The sequence below is a fragment of the Lytechinus pictus genome, chromosome 2, assembly GCF_037042905.1.
Source record: "Lytechinus pictus isolate F3 Inbred chromosome 2, Lp3.0, whole genome shotgun sequence".
Lineage (NCBI taxonomy): Eukaryota > Metazoa > Echinodermata > Echinoidea > Temnopleuroida > Toxopneustidae > Lytechinus > Lytechinus pictus.
Genome location: NC_087246.1, coordinates 36,894,043 through 36,908,067, shown reverse-complemented (window position 1 = coordinate 36,908,067; position 14,025 = coordinate 36,894,043). Strand labels below are relative to the sequence as shown.

The following is a 14,025-nucleotide window of genomic DNA, read 5'->3' as shown; positions in this document are numbered from 1 at the left end:
CTCCTCACTCTACAATTTGCTTTCAAAATTGTATGCATTTTAATTTCTATTGATCTCAATCATTTTGACTCCTAAATTATATATTGGCCATGAGTCTCACTCCTCACTCTCAACAAGCTTATTGGCAGCCCTATCATAAATAACCACGAGGATCTTTGTCTCGTTGCTTGTTAAAATCGCTCGTCATAGAACAAGTAAAAAAAGGATCACAAAAAGACATAAAAATGACAAATTTATTATAAGGGTATAGCGATTCATAATTGCATTCATTTATATACTAGTCCTAATCAAGTAAGAGGGTCGCTGTAAGAGGAGAGCTAGGGTTGCTGGTCCTGATAGAATAATTGATTGTTCATGCACAAAAGTGGTATAAAATATTGAATTGAAGTGCTGAAGTCTAATGCCACTACAATCCTTCCATCTTTTTATTGCCAAAGATGTCATTATGATCTAATCCCATTCTTGTTGCCAGTATAGTTTCTAAAGAGTTCTGGGGTCCAATTGCATAATTTGGGTCGCATTGTTTATTCAGGTACTTGGATTCTAGAGTACTGAAGTGATGACGTCACAAAAAACTTGTTTTGCATTTCAGCGTTTTGGTGAGAATCTGTCCATGGGGGCCTAAGATATGACCTCATGAATACATAATTAGCCCCATTGAAGTCAATTTATAATTCTGTATTCATGAGGTCATATCTTGGGGCCCCATGGGTTGATTCCTTTTTTCATCATGCTCTACCAATATATGGTATCAAAAACGCTAAAATGCAAAAATTGAAAATTGATGGCACACTTCGGTACTCTATACACGATTGTTATGGTATCCTTCAAGCACAAATGTGGTATGAAATACTGAATTATAAAGTCTAATGTCGCTAAAATTTGAATTAAACAGTGTTTAATTTGTAACATGCACTTGGGTAGTGCCTTCAAAATTTCTAATACTAGTAACTTATTAATCTGGGAGAGGAAATGAAACAAATGCATGTACAAGTCAGCAATAACATATCAAATGAAATTTAATAAAGCAATATCGTTGTCAGATTTCATTGGAGAATCTGAATTGGTTAATATCCACGTACACTGTCACTGGGCCCTGTGACATATAGGATATAGTCAATTGTACACTAACACATAACTGTAAGTGTATGGAGAACCATGTACAAAAAATGCAATCATTTGTGAAAAGAAATGAGCATGAGCATATCTAGTCAGTAATCACATATTACAATCAATTTAATATGGGGCAGTTCCACGGTTACAGAGTGACATTCAGAAACAAGTTTTTAGCATTCAAACAAAGATATCACCCATATTTAAATAGTTATTTGCAAAGAAATGGTACCTGACAGTAGTTGCTGAAACCCACTTTTAAAATAATAACATTTGTTATTTTGATCCACTGAATTAATGAGATAAGAATGTTCATAATCATGGTTACGGAGTGACGTAAAATGGACATGCATATTTGAGGAGAAAACATATTGCTCAAACTCTGTGAACTTTAAATGGGTATCACAATGTTGAGTTATTGATTGGATTCAATGTTGTTCTAGCTTTAATATGCTGCATTACATTACAAATTGGTGTATTTTTTTCATGAATTATAACTTAAAACATAAACCTATACCCGGTTACGGAGTGACATCTGAACAAAGTTTGTGGCTAATTATGTTCCCCTTTTGTATTTATGAAATCCCATATGAGTTTTAATAGAAAAATTTGATCCAGATTTAAAATAGAGCCAATATAAATTTTTGGAAAATGTCCACTTTTGCTTGGAATTGCCCTATGGCAATATCGGCATCGGATTGAGTTCATGTGGGAATGTGGGTCTGGCAACATCCGCTCTGAGCCACTTGTTCACTGCAACCACCCTGCCTGTGGGGAATACAGGTTGGACTATGGCATGCCAATGCTGCACAGAGCACACACTTTAAAAAATGATTAAAATATCACTTTTGTGACCAAAATTACTAATTTCCATACAGTTGCAATTTCTTTTTCATTTGTAACTTGGGAATAATTTTTGTATTCACTAGAGCGCTCAAAAACTTGAATTTTGGGCATATTTTTGTGTACGCCCTCTATTGGTGGAAAATAATATGGCAAGAAAATCTTCATTTTTTCATCTCTATTTTTAATTAAGAAAAAAATAATTTAAAGAATCAAATTTACTTAAGGGCCAAGTTGTATGACGAATAGGTGTAATGGAAACTGTCAGTGTAAAAAAATCAAGCATTTGTCCCAAAGAAAAAGAAAAAATAAGCCAAACATTGCCATCCTTATTTTGCCACACATCGTGATATAACTGAGATCAAGGTTATATCATAACCTTGTTCATTGAATGAGTGCTCTGAGCCCTGCAACAGAGGAGATATAGTCAACTGAAAAACTAAGCATAACTGTAAGTGAATGGAGAACCATGTACGAAAAATTGCAGTCAATAGTAAAAATTGAGCGTATCACTTTATGTACCCCCCCCCCCCCCGGCCGATATGACAAACTTACGTAATAAACTGTGTTTCCTCATATGGTAGAGTAATCATCTATGACGAACAGTGCATTCTGGGGCCTGTATATTATAATCTTTTCTCCATGAAAACTGAAGACACTGATTGCAATGAGAGCATCATGCTTGGATTACAAACAGGGTGTAAATATTCATACAATTCCAAATGACTGATTATTCTTTACGACCAAATTCACAAAAATAGGACTTACAGGAGTAGTTTGTAAACTTCTCAAATTTTCACAATAAGTAACTTTGGCAAAATGCATACCGTACAGTATTGTATATTGACAGATATATCTTACAGCAGCCCGGGGCTTATATAGCCCCTAAACAGCTAGGTATATGAAAAGTTAATGTATGGAATAATTTACAGTAAAATACTAAGAACCCTTTTTACAATAAACTATAAGTATGAAATACTTGAAAACGTATGAACAATAAACAATTGTAATATAAAAAATCAAATATTTAAAAATATCCATTGACTGAAAAATTAAAAAAGACAGATACAAAATAATTTGAAAGATAAAAATCAATATTGCAGACTAAATAATTGATTTAAGATCTAAAAATGAAATGTGTGTTGAGACTGTTGACAAAGAAATTGAATTATCATCTATAGTAATTTTCATGCATTAGTTCCGATGAAAATGAATACCGGTAATACTTTCTACAAAATTAAGAATTAGAACAATTTTCATGATAAAACATTGAGAATGACATGAAATTTAATGCTAGAAACTCCAAGCCCCCTGCATTTATTTCCATATAAAATTTTGTCATTGCACTTATCAAAAATTGATTCTTAAAAGTTCAGGAAGAAATTTCATAAAACTTCTGCATATCAGGGTTTTTTTTATCAAACGGATTGACAAGGGAAGTGTAAAACAAAGTTTCTCAAGTTTTTATGAGAAACTACAACGGAGAATGATTTTAGTTTTGATTACTCTGTACAAATTTGTGGTTAAAAAACACTGCAAGTCTGCAATACAATGATACAAATGTCAATTGCCAGTGTCTCTCAATATCACAACCCCTAGTTTGACAATAATGGTATAAACACTAGCTTTAGGTATAGTCGACTAGTACTAGTCGACTGGTGGTTAACCAGCCATAACATTAGTATTTGATACAATTTTGCATGGAAGAAATTAACAATAGCTTGATTTATATAGCGCTTTTTACCAGAGGATACAAAGCGTTGCTATGTTTGTTTACCCTGGCTTTAGCTCAAGCTGCCAGTTTTTTAACAGCGCTTTGTGCATTCAAGGAATTAATCCTGCCACCTCACCTGAGTTGAGTGCAGAACAGAGTGGATAACTTTCTTGCTGAAGGAAAACACACCATGGCAAGGATTCGAACCCACGACCCTCTGTTTGAATGGCGCGAGTCACAACCACTAGTCCACAGCATCCCCACGAAGTGAACAAATCGAAAACCTCAATTTCAGTAAGTAATAATTTAAGTAATTTGGCAAAGTAAGACAGTATATTTTTGGCATTTTAAAAATATTTATCTAGCTCGAACCCAAGCAGCTTCATGACACATCTCAATCGTGAAATTCTAAATCTGGGAAGCTACTCTTAAGGACAACCATATAAAACCAGGCAGTTAATTTTAGGTAAAAAATTCAATAAGCTTACAATCATTTGTAAATTTGCAACTGAGTGTTGATCTGCTTCTTGCATCAGATAATACACATTTATAATGTGTAAACTGCTCTACGGGGTTAAGGTGAATGGGAACCTAGCAAGATTCTCTCCTTGAAATGCTCGCACGCTGTAAAAATGCTACAAGGCTTAAAGCCAGGGCAATAATATCCAAGCCCTTTGAAATTGCATAGGGACATTGTCTTAATGTGATATGCACTATACAAGGACTGTGTACATGTATTATTATTCTATCATTATTCCATAATAAATCAATTGCAAATTAGAAATCAAATTTTGCAATCGATTCCACAATATGATTTCCTTGTAATGCCCTAAGGATTAAAAAATTTTATTTGTCCTCACCTAAATCATTCTTTAGTCTTTGACGATCCCAATGTTGACTAAAGAATGTTTTATGTTAATTAAGATATAGTTAATAAAAAAGTGCAGTAATTGTATTATAGATCTATGTGATTATGTACAGTTTCAAAATCTGAGTGATTTTATAGCATCTCTGTGACCTTAAATACAAGCAAAATATGTTAATCCTGTTATACATACATATAGCACAAAGTATACAATGAGATAGTTTGAACAGTATCTAAACTTCAGTTCAGAAGCTTAACTCTGAGCAAGAATAAGCTGGCAATCAAAATAAATATCCTTCAGTTTCTATTACATTTCAACACTTGTCTAACTTTGGGTAAATAATATGGGTGACATGTATGGGCAGGTGCCGTATATCCATTCTCATGAAAGGAAGAATCCCCTCCCATTCCTATCTTCGTTCAACGTCTCCACTGATTCCCAGTTCCCTGTAATGTTTGATTTCCTTATCGCATCTATGACTGTCTGTACATAAAGGGCATCTTCAAAGGTTGCAGCGAATGCTACAGGCTCCCCATCCCAATTGAGTCTTTCCTTCTTTCTCTCAAAAGATTCCTTGAGGGCATCTGTGAGTTTCAAGAGCCCCTTATAGTATGGAAGGGGAAGCTCTGGCGTCGGAGCCATGCTGTATTTCTGGCGTTCAGGGACATGTTGGATATCGGCCATGAGCAACGTCTCCCTCGTGTGGGATGATGTCTGCCCGTACAAGTCTGCATCCTTGATGAGCAATCGTCCTTCTGAACCTATCACCATAATCTCCTGCTTAAACTGACCTGGAAAGTGTCCATTCAAAGTCACCGTGGCGCATGCTCCACGAAAGAGTTCCATCTGGAATGTGCAGAAGTCATCGCTCGTGATGTGCCGGATTCCGTTGATCTGCTCGTTCTGTTTGATGAAGGTCTTCAGCATGCCACGAACCTTTGATGCTCTCTGGCCAACAAGGAAGCTGATAATATCAATTATATGTGACCCTATAATATTCAACAATCCACCACCCATGTTCTCGTCACACATCCAGTTAAATTTATCTGTCAGCAAACTTCCGCAAGAGAGCTTCACATCACAGAGGAACACTTCACCAATCTCGCCCTCCTGGATCATGCGTTTTGTTCTCACAAATGCAGGTAGGAACCTCAACCCATGCGTCATGATGGACACAAGTGATGGGTAGTAACGAGCTGCTGTCACCATCTTCATGGCATCGGCTTGCTTCAATCCAGCAGGTCGTTCGCACAGGACGTGTTTCCCTATCCCAAGTGCCTTCGATGCGACCTCACCGTGGAGGTGGGGAGGACAGGTCACCCAGACAAGGTCAACCTCCTGGTGCAGAAGAACCTCATCCACCTTGCTCGTGTGGAATGGTATGCGGTACTGGCGGGCTAACTCCTTGGCCTCTTGGTCTGTTGGACCCCAAAGAGCAACAACCTGATTTTAACAAAAACAAGAGCAAAAATTAGAGATGTTTACCCATGATGTTTATGTAGAAAAGGTCAAGAACAACATACATTAGTAATATACATCTAGACATATTTGATCATTTCTTTTTGGTGCATCCAATTTATATCCTGTCTATGATAAAAATAACAAATGTTACAACCATGCAATTGATTTGAAAAATGTTAAGGAAAAATAGACTATACATAATCTTGTAATGTTCAGAGCACCAAAATTGTTTTTATGAACGTATAAAAGCTTATAATCATTGCATTGTCAATATTTATGGAGATACATGTAGAACAGCAATTTTATAATTTTAAAAAATTATTGCATTTTTTGGCCCAAAGTTTATTTGTAGCTAGCTACCTAGTGACTCACATTATGCTGAAAATGTTTATGTCATCAATCAAATAATCTATCATCTATTGACTATTGAATAAAGTGTGACTAACCTTGATACCAACTGCCTGTAAGGTGTTGATTAGAATGCTAGTGAGGGACCCTGTCCCAACAACTCCAACCCCTTCCAACATGGTGCTCAAGATCAGTTTTTATTCCAGCAAACCTGTCCACAGCAAGATCAATTCAACAAAATATTTTTATTAGACTAATTATCTGAATGCAATTTGCAATAAAAAAAGGATTTGTAACAGGAATGTCATTTTTGAGTAGACCTATTTTATTTGACATTATCATCTTTATAGAGCATTTTAGCAATGCATTAAAAACATGTATTTTGGTCTGCATCAATTGCCCATGCAGTATCAGAGCGTATCCCTACAAAGGACCAAAATCAGACAATTTCCCATAAGCTCCTGTACAAAATTTGCCATTGAATATGAGATCGTATTCAACAGTCTAACTAGTGCACATGCACAAATGCATGAAATATACAACACCGTAACAACGATGAAAGCAATGCGATGTGCAGCATTGTGCAAAATAACACTCAATGACGTCATAAAGAACTACACTTAAGTCGCTTTTCAACAACAAAATTAATCCTAAAATTGGACTCTTGAGTAGCCAGGAGGCTCCTAGAGAGTAAAAATCATTTACTAACGTTACAGACGCCGCGTCCGTATAACGTTAGCGATCAACAATGAGAAACAAGATGGCGGCGCAAACATTAGGGCAAGTCTCCCCCGTCTTTTCATAATATTTTTCTCATTTTTTAAATGAATTCTTGTTTAAAAATGAAATCGATAGCGTAGAAATGTCAGAAATGAAGTTGTATCCCATTTACATGATTTAGGGCTAGATCTTTTAGAAGGAAAGTAGAAATCTCGGGGGCGAAAGTTTGAGGTTTTTTGGCGCTATGTGTAGATAAATGCAATAGAATCACTGGCTCCATGGAGAGTAACTGTAAGCATATGTTAGTAAATGATTTTTACTCTCTAGGAGCCTCCTGGCTACTCTTGAGTGCATTAGACCCAGCCTTCGCCAATAGGTGGGGCCCGGAATTTTTTTCAGCCATATTTTCGCCGATCGGCCGCTCGAAGATGATTTTTCGTTTCTTTGAAGGGGTAGTCCTAATAGTCACTTCTTAGCTTTATTCTTATGAATAAACATAACTATATAATATCATAATCCTTATTTATATAATGCGAGCGCGAAGCGTGAGCTAAATTTTTTTGGAAATCTTATGTATTTTTTCCTAAAATTTTGAACATTCTGGGCAATGTTTGTTATCCTGAAAAAGATGTCATGCAAATGAATAATTACTACGAACGTGAAGCGAAAGCAGAAATAAACTGATGGAAAAGGTACCTGTTAAAGACTGCTTGCAGTTAGCCATGCATGAAGACGTTACATATTTTTAAAATCAAATAATGCGAGCAAAGCCCATGCTGAAATTTTTTGACATTTTTACCTAAGGAATGGAAATGCTAAGCACTTTTGTAACTTAAACACAATAGGTATATAACTAAACAATGAATGCGAGCGCGAAGCGCGAGCGGAAAATTTCGAGATTTAGACCTACTGAACGAGACAATTTATTCAAGTTTTGTAAATCATGAAACTATTGAGTAATAGGGAATCGTCCTACATTAATAATGTGAGCACAAAGTGCGAGCAGAAAATTTTTTATATTGTGATCTGAAACTGGATGATTTAAATAGAGAGCAAGTTGAGTATCTGAATAAACATGCACGCGCGTGTTTCATATTTAGACCTAGAATTTAGGCTTTTTAAATACATTTTTTATCATGAAAATCAAAGCGAGCCGAAGCGCATGCTTAAATTATTTGATATTCCGAAAAAAAAAGAGTCAATTTCAGCTCTATATTTCAAGCATTTTGTAGGAAAATTGTGAGGTTGATATTGGTCGCACTTAATAAAGAGCTAATATTTTATATTATTATATATTACTTTAAGTTTGAACATAGGACCGGGACATCCTTAGGACTAGACCAAAAGCTTCAGTCTCTGTATTTTGGTTGTTCCGCTGAACTACGTTGGCTCCACTCACCAAATGGGGATTATAGTGAAATGTCAGAAATTGTTAAGGAAATCCCCAGAAACGACGGTTATTCCCATCTACCTTAGGACATGCATATGAAAATGACTTCCTAGTTCCTATTCCTCTTGCTAAGCACGAGATGAAACAAAACTTACAAAAGGGACAAATTAATTTATTAACCCTTTAGCACCTGAACCGCCCGAGACCGCCCTTCCTATTACACACTGAACCGCCCTTAACCGCCAGTATTTCTTTGCGCTATAGTATCTCATGTCTATGATTTACCGTGGTAATATTGCGTGTGCATAACGTTTAGGTTGGCTGCTATATAGATCTGCATAGAAAAGTGTATGCTCCTATTGAGTATAATAGAGAAAAACCGATTGACATGCATCGGTGTGTAGCAAGTTCCAGACTGTTGCGCAGTCGATCTCAGCAAAGATGGCTGCGTCCATGTCTCGGAAAACCACTTACTTCGCCGAAGAAGCTCGGCGTTGCTATATGTTCATCAAAACGTTGGATATCACACAGAGTGACATCTAAATGTGAGTTCGAATTAATTTTTGACATATTTGATCCAAGATTTGGCGAAAACTTTAGTATTCTGTCAGTGGTCTTTACATTTTTTTGAAGGCGTGGGACTGGGGCGGCTGAAACCCGAACTTTTGTGTTTTTTTTCTCGCTCTGCAAACGATTGTCAAAGGTCAATATTCGTACATCTGATTGAACTTTGCCATGTATCATTCTATTCAACAGGTCCTATGCTACAAAATAAATATAACTTGTAATGAACAAAAGCAAATTTATAAAAAACTATTTCAATTTGTTTGGAACAATGCCTACTTATTACCAGTTTTATTGTTTCCTCCAGTGAGTAATTGCCATTATGCATAGAAATCTGTAGGTGCTATAGGGTTAAATGAATATCTGTTTCATTAATGCTAATGAGGACGCAAAATCTGATGACATTATGGCCTGAAAACTGGACATTCCAAGCACTTTTGTAATTCTAAATATGATGCATCAGCCATCAGTTAATATATTTTAACCATTAATGCGAGCGCAAATCGCGACCCAAAATTTTTGATAAACTGTCATGAAAAGGGGATTTTAAGTAGTTTGTTGTATTATCAATATTGAGACATACAAAACTCGCCAATCAAAATGCGAGCGTGCAGCGCTAGCTGATACGTTTCGACAATCAGACCTAAAAAGGGACATTTTGAAAACTTTATTGAATACACAAAAATAATAGGTACCTGACAAATTCAATTTTGCGAGCGCGAGCAGAAAATGTTAATATTCAGACCATAAAACAGAAATTTTTAGAGGCAGCACTTTCTAAAAATCAATTTGTAAATCAAACAAAATAATCAAAGTTCGATATGTTTTGCATATTGAGTTCAAAATTTGATAATATGTAAATCATCTAAAAGGCAATGTGAGCGCGAAGGCGAAGCGCAAATTTTATAATTAAATAATAAATAGAGACCAGGGGCCGATTGCACGAAAGGGTCTTTCCAAGGACCGTCTTTCGTGTCGCCCATCTTTTATGATGTGCTATAAGCGGGGTGTTTCTGAAATTTATGATAAACAAATAAAATTCGTAAGCTTGCTTTTAAATCAAATTTTATACAATTTCATGAGATATCACATCATTTTATAAACAAATATTTTGTTTATTTTAACGGACAAATAAAATATATTTGCAGATAATTCATTTGAAATGCGTTTCACATGGCATATCATAAAAGATGGGCGACACCAAAGACGGTCCTTGGAAACACTCCTAGTACCAATGAGGTCCAACATTACATGTATGGACCTCATAGGCGACATCAGTAGTATTTTTGGTTAGAAATCTCTGAGAACAGAATATTTATATATTATATCACAAGTACAAGCTATATTCCTTTCTCTTATTCAAATTATAATTTTATAGTGTAAATGCATCGTTAGCAACAAAAAAAAATGAAAGAAATGAAGGGGAACTTACATTTTCACGGCTTTTTCCTGATTTTCTGGGCAGCTGCTCTTCTCTTCTGACTCGCGATCGAAGCTGATATGAAGATCACGTGATTCGCGTTCTCGTCAGCTGATCGGTTGGTTATTCTTTTCGTCAGACCTTAATAATATATATTTTATAATGCTAGCATTCATCGCTAATTTAGGTGAAAGAGATTGAAGTTAAACAGCGCCAGGTCGGAATCATAATTATTTTGGAAGAGTGTATTTATACACTCGATCTCATACCTGACGTAGACGGCGCTATTCAACAAATGCACAATCTTCAATATAAAAAATAAAACAGAAAGAACGCCTTGAACACAGGCCAAAATGCCTAACGATTTCTCCGCGGCATTAACAACTATCGTAAAGGGCGCTCCATTTATCAATAAAGATGGATGCTAAGCTGTCTATGGCGACAAAATTTGCCGCAAATATTTACGAAGAATTGTGAGAAATGGTCTGAAAATGCAACAAAAGAACCGGTGAGTACCGATTAAACATTATCAATTTATTTAATAGAACATATTTAATGACTACAATGTAACAATTTCTAGATAATATTGCTTAGTTCTAAGCTAGGGCAGCCCAAATGCGCGTGAGTGGAGTCCCAGTTTATTAGCACGGGTAAGTATTGGGGTGTCGCCTAGAGTGCTTGGAAAGACCCTTTCGTGCAATCGGCCCATGAAAGATTTAAAAAAAAAATTTCCAAGTCTTCCCCTCATCTTATTTCATTTCAATCATCTTCGTCTCTTATGTTTCCCCCTTTTTCCCTCTCTTTTCCCTTCTTTTTATTTTCTTTCTGTCCCCTTTTTTTGCTCCGCCAATATGGATACGAGACCAATCGAACATAAACCTCCTCCGCAGCGCGGCGCGGCGTCGCGCCACTTCGAATCCCAACAACACAGTAACACTTACACAATATTCAGTATGTGGGACAATAAGAAGACCAAATTAGACGAAATATGAAGAAATGTGACGTTCATCGGATAACAATTTCTAATAGAAACAAGAGAGTGAGTAACTTAGTAAGCAGGATGCACGAAACTTTAATTCCAATTGAAATGTTATTGACTAACCATTAAATAGGCTGTTTTCATGGTCTTCCTGATCGATCCGTCTTGAACTGTCGATGCAAATTGAATGCCAATGATAACAAGCACGTTGCGAGCGAAGCAAGCGAGCATAAATTGTCAAATTTTGTGATAGATTATAATATTCAGAAAATAATATCATATTTCACCCTCCTCTCTTTCCTTTAATTTTATTTTCTCTTTTTTTGGTCGTTAAAAATGGGGGGGGGGGGCAATTAATATGAGCCCCCATATTAGCCTTGCCCCCATCTGTATACACCACTGCTGATCTCGTACCCACTCACATGACTCATGAAACTAAGGCACATATATGATTATTCTTACAAGTTATTTCCTTCATTAAGTAGTCATTAACATCTAAAACTTATAATATATTGTTGTAATTGTTTCAATTAAAGGGGGGCCCATAAAACGGCCGGCCGGGTCGTTCTCAGGTATGAAAGCACAGGACATGTTCGTGAGGGCCGGGCGCACTTTTCTTGCATGGGTCAAAAAGCGACACTGATTCGAGAAAAGGCACAAATTACAGAAAGGCAAGGGGGCATGCACTTGCTGTCTTGCTCACACCTAAAACATATCCTCAAGTGAAACAGGGATCGACACACACGTTCGTGAGGGAGGAGGCATTTCTCTTACGTAAAAAAATAAGGGCACTTTTTCAGGGCTTCAAAAAGTGGAGGCACTGTGCCCCCCGCCCCCCCCCCCCCCCCCAGGATTGCCACCCCTGATATTAGTGGAGGCCGGGTCATTTGAACTGAGTGCAATTGATGCAGAAATAAACGAAATGCCGAGAACAATTCAGTTGCATGAACAAAAACTTCAAAAAAGGATATGATGAGCGCGATCTCATAATCTTTGACCTTTGTCTTTTGTCTCTGAATTTCACAATCCTGTATATAAGATTTTTTTTGCCCCTTTCGTTATCTTCATGTATTCCTTTACGTATATTTCAATATTCTTTCTATCCTAACTTTTTGAGGGGTACACATTTTACAAGCTTTGCTTTTCAGTGGACCCCTCCATTCTTCTCATGATATATGACTATATTGATTATAAATTTGACATGCATGTTAATTAATATTTGAATCACTTATTGAATATGTATATTATTGATTCAATGTTGAATTTTGTTCATGCTTTTATTTAAATTGAATTAATTTATCATGTAATTATTTGTATTATGTTGAAGAATGAAAAATAAATTGAATTTATATGAATTTACCTTTTGACCCCTTCATCCGACCAGTGGCGGATCCAGGGGGCAGGGCACATCCGGCCTATGCCGCCCCCCCCCCCCCTTGAGAGCCATATTATAGTCAATATATTTTCTTAATGTAAATATAGGCCTATGCCACTAAGTGTGCCCGCCCCCCCCCCCCTTCAAAAGTTATACAGCATATGTTTTAATGGGAATATGTCGTTCATACAGAAGTAGGACCATTTTTTTTCATGGCTTGTCAAATTTTCCTTGGGAAAATATGACCTGCCGGTTACGCGTATTCATGATTACCTATATTTGACGAGTGCATGATCCAAAGTTCCAAACTAATGCAGAAGTAAAGAAATGAGAGCAATGAGTTGAAAGGATAAAAAAAGATCCTCACATCATGACCTTCGATCCCTAGATGACCTTTGACCCATTAGCGGCGGAATTAAGCATCAAAATTTAGGGGGGACGCGAAACGGTTTTCAAAGTGCGGGGAGCTGACCATGCTTGCAAAAAATCACAATATGGTAATTTTTACGTTTTAGTACACGGTTTTGGAAAAAAGTGGGGGGCTGAAGCCAGAAGCCCCCTCCCGCTTCTGCGGCTCCTAGCTCTAGCTAGCTGGGACGGGAAAAAGAATTCACCCACATTTTTCCCCACCGTGACAAAAGCTGATTTTTCAAATCTTTGACTAGGGGGTAGTCCCTACTAATGTCTGAAATTTAAAATTCATCTGAGTTTGATTTTTTATACAAATAATTAAGATGAGATATTAAGGCAGGCGCATATCCAGGATTTCGCACCACGTGGTCCCGACCTATTTTTGGTGCCCCTGTGTACTTTTCGAAAAATATGGAGCCCCCCATGAACATGAATCTTAAACAGGATGGATATCTATCTAAACAATTTGTGCGAGCTGAATTTTTTTTATATACTGACCTAAAGTTTTGATATTCTAAGCACTTTGGGTTAATATTAACAGGATGGTTATCTAACTAAACAATGCGAGCGTGAAGCGCGCGAGCTGAAAATATTTGATATTCTGACCAAAAACTTGAGATTCTCAGCACTTTTCGTGACTATGAACAGGGTGGGTATCTGTCTAAATAAATGATGCGAGCGCGAAGCGCGAGTTGAATTTTTTTATATTCTGACTGACCTAAAATTTGAACATTATATACAAGCACTTTTGCTAGCCACGAACAGGATGGGTCTAATTAAACAATTGATGCGAGACGCGAGATGAAACATTTTGATATATA

General features: G+C 36.7%; 1 protein-coding gene across 1 annotated transcript; it reads right to left on the bottom strand.

Moving 5' to 3' along the window:
• Positions 1–1,001: 1,001 nt before the first annotated feature.
• On the bottom strand, positions 1,002–11,639 carry LOC129254296 (glucose-fructose oxidoreductase domain-containing protein 2-like). Its single transcript, XM_054892747.2, has 3 exons — positions 11,542–11,639; positions 6,444–6,556; positions 1,002–5,979 (listed from the first exon to the last, which is right to left on the bottom strand). The coding sequence occupies exons 2-3, from the start codon at positions 6,522–6,524 to the stop codon at positions 4,918–4,920; spliced, it is 1,143 nt and encodes a 380-aa protein (XP_054748722.1). The 5' UTR covers positions 6,525–6,556; positions 11,542–11,639; the 3' UTR covers positions 1,002–4,917.
• Between the last annotated feature and the right edge of the window lie 2,386 nt (positions 11,640–14,025).

What these genes read in the sequence shown, in the direction of transcription:
- LOC129254296 (XM_054892747.2), bottom strand. Translation starts at nt 6,524, where the DNA reads ATGTTGGAAGGGGTTGGAGTTGTTGGGACAGGGTCCCTCACTAGCATT. An exon ending in TACAGGCAGTTGGTATCAAG is followed by an intron (nt 5,980 to 6,443) that starts GTTAGTCACACT and finishes TGTTAAAATCAG; the next exon opens with GTTGTTGCTCTTTGGGGTCC.